Source organism: Cyprinus carpio, chromosome A23 (assembly GCF_018340385.1).
Source record: "Cyprinus carpio isolate SPL01 chromosome A23, ASM1834038v1, whole genome shotgun sequence".
Lineage (NCBI taxonomy): Eukaryota > Metazoa > Chordata > Actinopteri > Cypriniformes > Cyprinidae > Cyprinus > Cyprinus carpio.
This window is the reverse complement of record NC_056594.1, coordinates 6,091,021-6,104,312: the sequence shown is the minus strand read 5'-3', so window position 1 is coordinate 6,104,312 and position 13,292 is coordinate 6,091,021. Positions and strand designations below refer to the sequence as shown.

Genomic DNA, 13,292 nt, shown 5'->3' with positions numbered 1-13,292 from the left:
AATGTTTTATTTTTAAATTAATTATTTGAAATAAATTATTTAAAAAACATTTTTTCACGTACACAGTAAAGTATATTTTTGTAAATAACTTAAACTTTTTTGCCCACATTTTAACTGGCAACAACACAAAAAAAAAATTATATTAAAAAATGCAATTTTACTGAATTTAAATGTATAATTTTATTTTTACATGTAGAATGTTAAATGTGTTATTTTTACATTTATTATTTAATATTTAAAATGATTAAAAACATGATTTTATTATCATTTTTTACGTCTTTTGTTTGTAAAAAAAAAAAAAAAAAAAAAAAACTAGGATGCAGGTTTTCACCCACATTTTCAATGGAAACAACACAAATGATAAAAACAATTAATTACAATTTTACAATTATTTTAAATGTAAATCATATATTTAGATGTATTAGGTATTAAATTTACATGTATTATTTAATAATTATTTTTTAATTTATTATAATTTTTTTATATATGTATATACAGAAGAGTTCCTTTTTTGCAAAAACTTTAAAGAACATAAATTTTGATGAACAAAAAAATATTTAAACTTTACGAAGATTTACAATAATAGTTATAAATTATAAATCATATAGGACATTTTAAGGCAACAATAAATTGTAAACACCTGCTAGAAAATGATGGCGTACATAGACATAAAACATTACTGATTTTCTATCACTTGTTTGTAATTATGCCTCCAATCACAAGTCATCCTGTATAAAAAATAAAAAATTCCACAACTTGTCAGTTAACTAGTTCACTTTATGTAGCTGAAAGGTAAAAAACAAACAAAAAAATTGACAAGCAGGATTCACATTCAAATGTCACAGAAAACCAAATGTTATAAAAATGCTTGTACTTGATGTTACTGGCCACAAAGTCTCTCACACCGGCCCCTGGCCAGCGAGCCAAACTTATTGTACTGTAGTGGTACCATGGTACTGAATGATTAGCATATTCATGCATTACGGTATTACATATGGTACTTCAAAGAATATCATGGTATTACCATGGACAGGGGTTTCAGAGCTGACATGCGCAGCATCAATCTCAGTGTGTAGCATTCTTACTGTGCTTCATTCTCTCAGGGTCCTCCTCGGGGAAGGGTGGGGGTGGACTGCCCCCCTCGCTCTCACTGCCCCCAGTGTCTACAGATGACCCCTGCTGCTGTTTCCTGTCCGGCCTTAGGGGGGCGCACTCCCCATTCTGTGAGGGCTGAGACACCTCCTGGGTCTTCTTCACCTTGAAAATGATGGGTGATGGAGGGCTGTTCTCCATGGGCCTGAGAGGGAGCACAGGGAATACAGGCTATTAAAGTCAATCCACAGGGGACTGGTGCTATAGTAACACAAGAGGACTTCATCTGGAATCTAATGATGGCAGTGTGGAAAACAAGTCATGTCCTGAAGCGATTTTTGTTGTGTGTGACTAAAGTCAGACAATTCAAATTCCAAACTGCTGCAGAAATTCATCATGCTAAAAAATATTGCAATAAGTGGCAAGTCGGTCAGGAAAAGGACACTGAGTTTTCACACCTTTTTTTGGCATTTCCCTTCACGGGGCTTTTCTGTTGTTTGGGTTCGGACTTGGAATCGGATTTGGTGTCCGAGGTGACCCCGGACTTGGTCTCCATGGTGACCCTTTCTGGGTGGTTCCACAGCTTGTGCTTCTGAAGACGCACCTTGGTGGCAAACACAGCCTCACAGTACGGGCAGCTGTGACTCAGCTTCTCTGCTATAGTCGCCTGAACACCACACAAACAGACACACACACACAAAGCCAGGTCAGGTTCCAAAGGTCTCAGATCCAAGCAAAAATTACATTACATTATATTATATTATATTACATTATATTATGGATCAAAAGTGAAAGGACATTTATAATGTTCTTTTGTACTTTCTATTTATCAAAGAATCTTTAAAAATATGTATCACGGTTTCCACAAAAATATCAAGCAGCACAACTGTTTTCAACATTGATAGAAATAAGAAATGTTTCTTCAGTAGTAATTGGAATAGTAATATTAGGATAATATTAGAAGGATTTCTGAAGGATCATGTGACACTGAAGACAGGAGTAATGATGCTGAAAATTCAGCTTTGACATCATGGAAAAAATGACATTTAAAATATATATTCAAATAGAAAACAGTTATTTTCAATTGTAATAATATTTCACGATATTAAGTTTTTTACTGTATTTTTGACCAAATAAATGCAGCCTTGGACATAAGAGACATTCCTTTGAAAACATAAAAGAAATCTTACTGATTGCAAGTTTTTGAACGGTAGTTATTATTTATTTATTATAAACAATATATTTATTATTTAAAAAATAGATTTAATATATTTATTATATATTTGTAAAAGGGGATAATTTAGGATAGAGTTTTTAATGTGTTGTGCTTAGAACAGAACTGGTCTATAAATTCATTTTCTGTAACAGTGTCTGTAAACCACTTAAATCTGCTGATGTCAAGAAATAATAAAAAAATAAATAAAATAACTGTTAGTCCTCAATTTGTCTGGCAGGCTGTAATTTTACAGGGCTGCTCAAGACTCATATAACCCACTGACTATCTCATTTTAAATTAACGTCGTTTTGTACATCCATATCAATAAATGAGTGTTGGTTGCATTCATGATTTTGTTTTGTAAGACTGTGGAGTCTGGATTTTAGTTTTTACCCCTTGGCATCGCTGATAGTGATATTTAAGTCCGTAAATACTGGGGAATTCCAACCAGCAGCCTGAGCATGGACATTTCACCCTGGAATGACTCTTAAATTCCTCTTTCCACTGAACCATCATATGGGCCTAGTGCAAGGAAACACACACACACACACACACACACACACACATACACACACACACACACACACACACACACACACACACACACACACACACACACACACACACACACACACACACACACACACACACACAAGAGCCATTAGAAACTATTAGCAATCAGTTCACTTATACACAGGCCTCTGTGAGGTGTTCTTTCTCCAAATACAACAGTTGGAAGTAGTTTGGAAAGTCCCTTTACTCCTTTCACAACTGGCATAAAAAAATCACCCAAAATCCCAATCTGGTGTAGCCCTTCATCACTGGCCAAAGTAGATATTTATAGCTTTACTCACGGGAATAATGCGCAGCTCCTGCACCTCCACGCGAGGGCGTCCTTTCTTCTTACCCTCTGATTTCTCATTATAGGAGGAACCTGATGAACATGAACATTTAAAACCCATGTTAATAATGTTAATAAGTAATAATGTGATGTATTCCCTGACATATTGTACACTTTTATTGTGATAAATTGTAGTAAAAAAAAATTCTAATTAAAAAACACGTGATTTTATCCATACCCATAACTTTTTTTCCTCACATTTATCATTTGCACATTTATTATTATTTGTTGTTGACTTTATTACATTAACATTGCCCATCATTAAATTACTTCGGGCAAGATTTTTGAAATACTGCATTATCTACAACAGTCATCTAATACAATTCCTATATACTATGTACAGAGGTTCACTTAAAATGTCTTGGCAGTTCATAACAAAAAGGTAAAAGCAAGTGACATTGATTTGAAAGAAATATAGCACAGGTACTTTTAAAGCAAGACGTTCCACAAAAATAAGTGTTTGGACAGTTTTTGGTTGTCAATCGTTACATGTCCATAGTTAATATGTGATTACTCAGCTAGGAAACCTTTTTCTAAGTTGTGACTTTAGTGTCCAAAAGTGTCCAAATACCATAGGGTATAATGAAAAGAAAATTTCAGTTTTTCCATTTTGAAAATTATAACCTATTATTCTTTGGAATAACCTGCACTGACGAATAAGCCATTTTGATTTCATGGTGGCTTCTGTGGTATTCCAATCTTATCCTGACCTCCTTAAAACACCTTGATTCTATCAAAGAAGAACCATTAACCTTACTTTAGATTAATGATTTGCTAAGAAACTCCCCTTAACACCTCACATCACTGCGGGTCTCCATATGTTCAAGACGTCCCCATGGGGACTTTAGTGGGGCTGAACGAACATTTAGAGACAGTAAATTGCAGATGCATTCTGCATACAAATTCTGCGTAGTGGCGTAGTGGCATTGCTTATTTCATGCAAGTCCCAGGAGAATGAAAAATTATAGCATGTGATGGTTTTCTGGTTAGCGGAGGTCATGAAAGGTTGCTGCAAATCTATACCAATGCTGGCAAGGTCAAAACATTGAGCAAATGGCAGATAATTACACACTAATACTCCACAGAGGCCCGCTGGCTTATGGCTGCTAAGCAACTACATAATAAGGACACTTACAAAGTGGCTTCAGACAAATTGTCTGCAGTGTGTGTGTGTAAATGAGAGTGATAAAGGCCGTTCACAGACTGGAGTAAATGAACCATTAATCAGCATGTCTTTGACACAACACTAGGAGGACACACTTCTTGAGTTAAAGGAACAGAGTAGTGCATATGAGTCAAGACTCCATATTCCATGTGTTCTGAAGTCATACAACAGTCTTGTGTGATTAATATACTGAAATTTGCTAATCATCTTAAATCATGTATGTGTATATATATATATATATATATAGCCGTTTTAATTGAATTAGCTACACCCCACAAGATGTTGCATTGGAATTTAAATTAGAATGACAGGAAGACAAATGTACTGAATTGCAACTATGTTTTCCCTCTTACTCTTCTTTCTTCTTTTACCTTTCCATTTGAACTAGAACTTTCCCATCTTATTTATAAATCTAATTCTTCCACGTTTCCCTGATTCCATACCAACTCATCTGGTAAAAGCCTGTCTTCCTTCTCTTTCTCCTCTAATAACCCGTATTATTCACACCTTCCTTAGCTCCAGCATTGTTCTATCTTCTTTTAAAATAGCTGCTATAACCCCAGTTGTTAAGAAATCGGGTGCAGACTCTAACAATCTAGATAACTTTCGTCCCATTTCAAATCTTCCCTTTTATTTCCAAAATTCTCAAAAATAGTTGCAGCACAGGTCCATGCTCACCTTAAAAATAATAATTTATATGAGTGTTTTCAGTCAGGATTTCGCTTTAAGCACAGCACGGAAACCACCCATGTGAGAACTAATGATCTGTTAATGGCTGCTGATGGCGGGTCCTTTTCTATTCTTGTTCTGCTTGATTTGAGTGCAGCTTTTGATAACATCTCACACAGTATTTTGTTGAACCGTTTATCCACTATTGGTATCTGTAGTATTCCTCTAGCCTGTTTCACTTCATACTTTTCCAAATACACAGTTTGTACAACCAAAAACTTTTCAATCCCAACCTTTTTCTGTTAGCTGTGGTATCCCCCAAGGTTCTGTCCTTGGTCCTCTATTGTTCCTAATTTAGCTTCTCCCACTTGGTATTATCTGTTCTAAATTTGGTATTACAAGCCACTGTTATGCTGATGATACACAACTTTATGTATCCACAAAGCCTGACTCCATTCTTCCACCTGTCTGTCTTACTAAATGTCTTCATGAAATAAAAGTTTGTTTCTCTGACAATTTTCTTAAACTTAATGGCAGTAAGACTGAAGTACTCCTTATAGGCAGTAACTCTATTCTTTCTAGGTCCTTCAGCTTTTCATTATCCATTGACGGTTTCTCCATTTTTCCTTTCCGCAAGGTTAGGAACTTAGGGGTCATCTTCGACAGCACTCTTTCATTTGAAGCCCACATCAATAGTGATCTTGCTACTTTCATTTTCGTAATATTGCTTGCCTCTTTACCACACAAGCTTCTCCATAAACTCCAGCTGATTCAGAATTCTGCTGCTCGTATCATAACCTGGACTACAGCTATACAACATGTATCTTAAACAGATTTATTGGTTTAAAATACAGCTGCTCACTGAATTTAAAATTCTTCTCCTCACTTATAAAACTCTTCTTAACTTCGCTCCACCTTATCTCTCAGATCTCATACAGCCTTACACCCCTTCGTGAACTCTCTGCTCCTCTTTATAGGGTCTCCTTCTTACACCACCGGCTTGTTTAACCACCTTTGGAATTTTCTCCAAGCTAACATCTGTAATTTAGACTTGTCATCTCAATTCAAAAGTTAACCTCAAAACTCACTTATTCAGAATAGCTTATCCTACATGATTACCACCTGTTCTCAGATCTAGCATTTTTTATTTTTATTTTATTGTAACTGCTGCTTCAGTGGTCATCTTTTGGACAACAGTCAAGTCAGCAGTCTTCCCTATGATTGTGTAGCCTACAGAACTAGACTGAGAGACAATTTAAAGGCCTTTGCAGGTGTTTTGAGTTAATTAGCTGATTAGAGTGTGGCACCAGGTGTCTTCAATATTGAACCTTTTCATAATATTCTAATTTTCTGAGATACTGAATTTGGGATTTTCCTTAGTTGTCAGTTATAATCATCAAAATTAAAAGAAATAAACATTTTAAATATATCAGTCTGTGTAATGAATGAATATAATATACAAGTTTCACTTTTTGAATGGAATTAGTGAAATAAATCAACTTTTTGATAATACTCTAATTATATGACCAGCACCTGTAATGGAGCGTAGCGTTAGTTCTGGAAGGTCAAGTTAGTCAAGCTTGCATCAGCTGACACTCAGCTGATCTACGTCTACCTATAAGAATACAACACCAATCATAATTCCCTTTATAAGGTCCTTTCAGTCATTATTCAGCAGCTATCACTTTGCTCAGGAGCTAATCACCCACCTCCATCCACAGCTCCTCCTCTCGTCCAGTCAGGACTTGGCATTGGATATTTCTTCTTGAATCAGACAACTGAATTATGTTGATATATAAAATAATCACTTAGAACATTAATGATATCTGCTACATTAATCATTTATGTTAGTTTTGTTCTGTTTACCCTGGGGGGGGGGTATTTATGCTCACCCTGCTCCTATCCATTCTAGGCTGCATGGATGGGCAGGGAGCAGAGTATGTGAGGGGAGTGGGAGCGGAGCATGGAGTGAAGCGGTGTGATTTTGACTGGAGCGAGGAGCAGATTTTTAAAGGCCGGAGCGTTGTGGTTTTCACTTGCTCCAAGAGCGCTCCACCACTGCTCCATCTCGAGTACAATTCATGCCAAACGGTCCGTAATTTAACTGGATATTTAGCAAGAATTCACATGTTGAACATATTTAGCTATAGCTTGATACAGATGGATCTCTCAAATCAGAAGATTATAATGACGGCAATAGCCGAGCTGGAAGTTACAGGTTAGTTCTCAAGGAGTTTGTCTGTTCCTTTTACTGAATATTTTCGGGTTACAGCATGATTTAAACAGGTACAGCACATTCACACGCAATCGCTTTTGCAATAATGCATTCAAACAAATGTAATCTTACAGTGTTACTTCATATATAGTCTCGCGTAGCCTGCGGCTGAAGGTCTGGAATTCATGACAGCTTTCTTTGGCCAAGGCCCGCCCATGAGACCATTTGACCGACATAACCAATCAAACAACCAATCACAGTTCGTTTCGTTCAGCGTCACGTTTCAGGGGGTGGAAATGTCGCCACAATAATAGACCGGTGTGTAAAACTCTCAAACTTTTTTTAAGATTCTATGAATTCTCTCGGATTTTAAAGATTCTACGCTCGTCGTCACAGTTGTAAACACTAGAATTAGAATTCAACCAATCCGATGATGACTTCAACACTCCAAGTGTTTCCAATTTTGTGTTCCATATGCATCAGACGTTTAGCCAATGGTCCGTGGGCGTGACGTCTGAGGCTGAGACTACTTCATATGTATCTGATTTTGAATGAGCAGAAATCTGTAAGAAATGCATCAATCTGTAGATAAAATAACTGATGAAAATGTACTGTTATTTTCATCACAAACAAAATTTGCACAGCAGAAAGCAGCAATTACACATTTTAATGCTGACAACCATGTTATTAGTTTGGCATGTGGTAGGAAAAAAAGTTTATTTCATTTTTTTATTTTAATATAGGCTACGTTATGAACATAACATTTCAAACATACTGAAATACTTTAGCCACGGAGCGTAGGCGGAGCGGTGTTTCTGGTATCAGTGAGCGCGGAGTGGAGCAGGAGTGGGAAATTGTGAACCCGGAGCGGAGCTGGAGCGGAGTGATTTTTAAATGCTCTGAGTGCGGAGGGGAAATTGTTGCTGCTCCACTCTGCTCACATACTCTGGCAGGTAGTGTTGCCCAGAACAGAACCATACCCCCAAGCTTAAATGTATGCTAACTGTAAGTTATCTTTGATGATAGTGGTCCTGACAGAATTATTATTATTATGTTTCATAAAAGAAAGTCATACAGGTTTGGAACAACATGAGGGTGAGTAAATGATGACAGATTTTTCAAGTTTGGTTGAACTGCGACTTTAAGTATCACATACACTCTGTATTTGTATTTGTGCTAAATACTCTCTCTCTCTGGGTATGGAGGGCAGACTCCTTCACTGGAACACTTCTCTCGTTCACAATAAACCAGGTCCTCCATCACAGCAGCTCTGCCAGTCCTGTGACTCTCCACAGAAGTGTGTGGGAGGGGGATAGAATGCTGGAGAGTGAAGAGGAGGGGGAGGAAGGGCGGGTCTGAGACCAGACAATGCGCTAATTACATGTCACTGTTATCAGCCCTTTTTCACATCCGAGCTTCAGCAGTGCCTGGCTTTGCATTTTTCTCTCCTTCCCACCAATGACCCCATTAACCAGAATGGCTACAGAGGGGCTGCTGACCATGCTGACCAAGGCCAGACCCTTTTGTGCATTAAGAACTAAATGAAATAAAAAAAAATGACCTACTGTTAATAAAATTGCCTGGTCTTGCATTAAACTGATCAAATGTGACAGTAAAGACATTTATAGCATTACAAATGTTTTCTATTTACTAAATTCAGTTCTTTTAAACATTCTAAGAATCTTGAAAATAAATGTATCAAGGTTTCCACATAAAAATATTAAGCAGCACAACCATTTTCAACAATGATAATAACAATAAATGTTTCTTGAGCATCAAATCACCATATTAAAATGATTTCTGAAGGATCATGTGACACTGAAAACTGTAGTAATGATGCTGAAAATACAGCTTTACATCACAGAAATAAATTACATTTTAAAATATATTTAATACTGTTTTACATATACTGTTTTAAATTGTAATAATATTTTACAATATTACGGTTTTTACTGTATTTTTGATCAAATAAATGCAGCCTTGGTAAGCATAAAATAGTTATTTCTAAAACATCTTATGGACCATAAACTATATATAATATTTCATTTTAAATTTCAAACCAATCCTATATAATAGCTTATTAGAAAAACAGGTAACATTTTATTTTACAGTGTCCTTGTTACATGTACTAACTACATAAATAACAATAAATTCTGCATAATTACATGCAACTATCTAAACAAACCCTCATCCTAAACCTAAAAATATAAGTACATGTAATGAATTAACATTACTCAGTACTTAAATGTATAATTACACTATAATAAGGAAACCATAAAATAAAGTATATCAAAAAACACTAATACCCTTAAAGAGTTAAACTGGGTAATAATGTTAAAGTGTTAAACTGTTTGGTAAAGTCATCACCTCTTTCTTTGGTTCACGCTGGGTTCTCAAAAGCATTAAAGTGTTTTAAAGAGATGAAGTAAATTAGATTCATGCTATTATTTGACCCAGAAAGCTCATGTTTGTGGAGGGATTTTGTCTTCATCGATACAAACGTTCCTGGGGCTCCTTTGTGGAGGTATCGCTGTTCATTTTGTGGTTTTAGTCCTGTTGGATAAGGGATTAAACATAATCTTTGATCTCAGCCGAAGGAGGCCCAGAAAAGTCAATAAAAAATTATATGCTGTTTAAAAGAATGTTTGGGAAGCTTAAAGGAAGAGCCACACTTGGGCTAGAGGCTATTGTGGGTGGATTTGAAGGCACACTGTTTATGATAATGAGAATTAGAGAGATCTGTTCAGGCTGAATTAGGCTAAAGCACACATATGAAAGTTGCCTTCTTAATAAACATTGTATTAATGTGTGCATGTGTGTGTGTGTGTGTGTGTGAACACTACAGTACTTAAGAGATAAGGACTAAAAACGCAGACACATTAGAATGACATGGGTGTTTTAGTTGAGCAGATATTGTCTGTCATTACGAGTCTTCTGCTGAAGAGGAAATGAGGTGTGAATTTTAATTTCTGTCTGCAAATATACAAGTCCTTTAGATAAAGAGCATAATTAAAAAAATGTTGCTCTCGGGAAAGACATGTTTGTGTTGCTATGGGAATGAAAGCCACTTGTCTTAGAATCTGTCAGGGCACTTCCACTGAGGTTGTAACACACACGTTACCTGGAAAGACATGCGCATTTCAATGCAAACTTTTTTATTACTGGTGTTTACTAAGGCAAGCGCAAAATCCATAATTTTAGGAGTTAAACTTCCTCCTGCACTGTTCGTGCTATGGGCATGAATGATATTTGTGTGGCTTGTTGAAAAGAAAGATGTGCTATTACTTTTCTTAGTGATCATACAGTACTTACATATTTCACCCAGTGGATGGTGATGAAAAAAAGATGAAAAAAGTCCATAGACTTGCATTGAAGGAGGGACTTGAGCTATATCTAGAGACCAGAATAGAGCACCGCAGTGATGATGTATTTTTGTAGGCCAACCCGTAAGTTAGCATTACCCCGATTCCCTTGAGAAAAAGCCAAAAGGATTTTTCCACTGGCTTTTGGATTACTGTAGAAAATAAGCTCTGTGTCCAGCAAAAGTTGATTTATTCATCATGGTAATTATCACAAATTAACACAACTTTTATGAATTTAAAAAAAGTTAAAACCTAAAAGTATGCTATAAATGAACTACACCACAGTCACACAACTTCAACATCATCATCATCACTAAGCTTTAGAAAACACTTTAGTCTTCATTTATAGTTAGAATAGTTTGCGAGAACGCAATTCTAAACATAATGAGGCTGTGAAAGTGGACTAGTGAGTAGATAAGTTTATTGATTTGGTGTGATGAACCTCTATATGTCTATTAAGCCACTTACTAAAGAAATGTAAAAGCTTTGAAATAAATCGTGAGTGGGGTTTTACTATTGATGTATAGTTGTATTTTCTGTCTAGAATAAAACATTAAAATATCTTGAGCTTCTTTTAACCACTAACCTTATTTCAGGAATTCACCAAAAACGTATTTACTTTGGGACACTGGAAGCAGAAGTGCAAAAAAACTCAATTGTTTCAGAGTTTTAGGACTGCAGTGCCACATTTCAAAGACTTTCAGGGGGGCTTTTTTGATCCAAACGGCAAGTAGAAGAACCCAGCAACTATCTAGTAGTTACCTAGTAACAATCCAGAACACCATACATTTACATTTATGCATTTAGCAGACACTTTTATCCTAAGCGACTTGCAGTGCATTCAGGCTACACATTTTTTACCAGTATGTAATACCATAGATATGTACACACAGATTTTAAATTGGACTGCTCAAGACACGTCAACGTGTCCACCATCTTGGAACAGTCAATGCGTCGTCACTCACAGCAAAAAGCAATGAGTTTTCCAAGATGCCACACCATTGCGCAGCCTCTGGTTGTAACAACCACCAAGATTTAATTCGTGGAGAAATGGTATAAACTTTCAAAGGGGAGAATGTGTTAGTTTGTAAATAACCTCAATATTGCATTTTTTTAAACTATGCTAACTTTTCCATGTGTTAGCTAATGCCTTTGTCTTAATTTAGCAAAATCATCTGCTGAAGTCTATTGCAAGTGCAGATATCCATATATGCATATAAGTATGGTTGCAGATGCACAGTCAACTTGCTCTTGAATGTTCACGGACTGCTTTGACCGCTCAAATATGGTGGACAGCTTATGTCCCATAGAAACGTCATAGTGGCATGCCTGTCCAGGGTGCATGACCGTTAGCCACCCTGGTGGTTAATGTGAGACACTACCACCATGTTTTCCTTTCTGACGATAACATGACAACCCCTTAGAATTGGGGGGAAATGCACCAGGGTCTGCCCTCGAAGGCCCCGCCCCAACCAGTTAAGGAGGCGTCTGTCAAAAATATTTGGCGACTACAAACAGCGCTGGCTAACTCCTAACAATAACAGCTATATTTACCTTGTTTAGTATGTGTTCTAAATAGCAGCTGCATCAAAAAATATCTTACCTTAAAATAAAGCAATTAATTTATATACAGTGGTTCCACAAAATGGAAACATGTTACCTTTACTCAAATACTTTAGTTAGGATGAACTTGATTGATTCAAGTTATTTGGACATACTTGTTTAAGTTTACTTAATTCAGTTTAGTTCATCATACATTATCTATTTGAGTAGAGATAACATGTTTCTGTTATGTGGAACCACTGTCCATAATTGAAATTATTTGAGTGCATGTCGAGGGGTCGTGAGAGCAACTGTGCGAAACACTCTTAGTAGGCGAAGGGTAGGGTTGGGCTAATAGACGATGTCATTGTCCATCGACGATGTCTGACAGACATCACGATGTTGAGCTGGCATTGTGGACAAATTCTGTCCATATTATTATAATATTTAAATATTAAATGCCATTTTGGGGCTGTTTAATGGGGAGTGACATCTCGGTTAAAAGCAGCAGTGCCAACTGATCATCTCCTCCGCTTTAATAGCATTTACAGCATGAAATAAACATGAATACACATCCGAAGGTATGTTAAAAGAAAGAGTACAACTTAGCAAAATCCATATCCTGTCTCATGTAATCACACAATCAGAGTTTCAAACATGGAAAAACGACAATAGCTTGTAAACAATGTGTAACGTAACATCACATTTACCACACAAAATTATTAACACATATTCAGTAACCATGAACTCATTAGTCCGCTAGAAAAAGGAGCATTTCGATAAATATACACCATACAACATATTCATTATTATTTTTATTTTTTTTACTGTTCTTTAATATTTAATTTATGTTCAAATAAATCTGTCCAGTTTTTGTGATAACCACCATTTAAAAGTTTATATTTCAAAAAACGATTTAGAGTAGAAATATAATTATGTAATTAAATAGTTAGTATTATAACTTTAATATTACAAAACTTTGAGTAAAATTTTAAGTGTTTGTATACAAATCAGCAAATTTCAACAATCTCATATTATTGACTCTCTCGGGTATATTTTACAGCATTAGTTGAGATTTTTTTTTTGGAGAAAATTTGTCATGTTCATATCCTGTACCTGATATGTATCCA

General features: G+C 36.0%; 1 protein-coding gene across 2 annotated transcripts in view; it reads right to left on the bottom strand.

Annotated features, from left to right (window-relative positions):
* The window catches only part of LOC109061460 (zinc finger protein 512B-like), a 57,695-nt gene that overhangs the window by 23,880 nt on the left and 20,523 nt on the right, over positions 1-13,292 (bottom strand). For both annotated transcript variants that reach the window (XM_042712754.1, XM_042712755.1), the window contains exons 3-6: positions 3,163-3,242; positions 2,702-2,830; positions 1,551-1,759; positions 1,086-1,297 (exon numbers count right to left, since the gene is read on the bottom strand). In XM_042712754.1, coding sequence (XP_042568688.1) covers positions 1,086-1,297; positions 1,551-1,759; positions 2,702-2,830; positions 3,163-3,242 — 630 coding nt within the window. The remainder of the gene's footprint in view (positions 1-1,085; positions 1,298-1,550; positions 1,760-2,701; positions 2,831-3,162; positions 3,243-13,292) is intronic.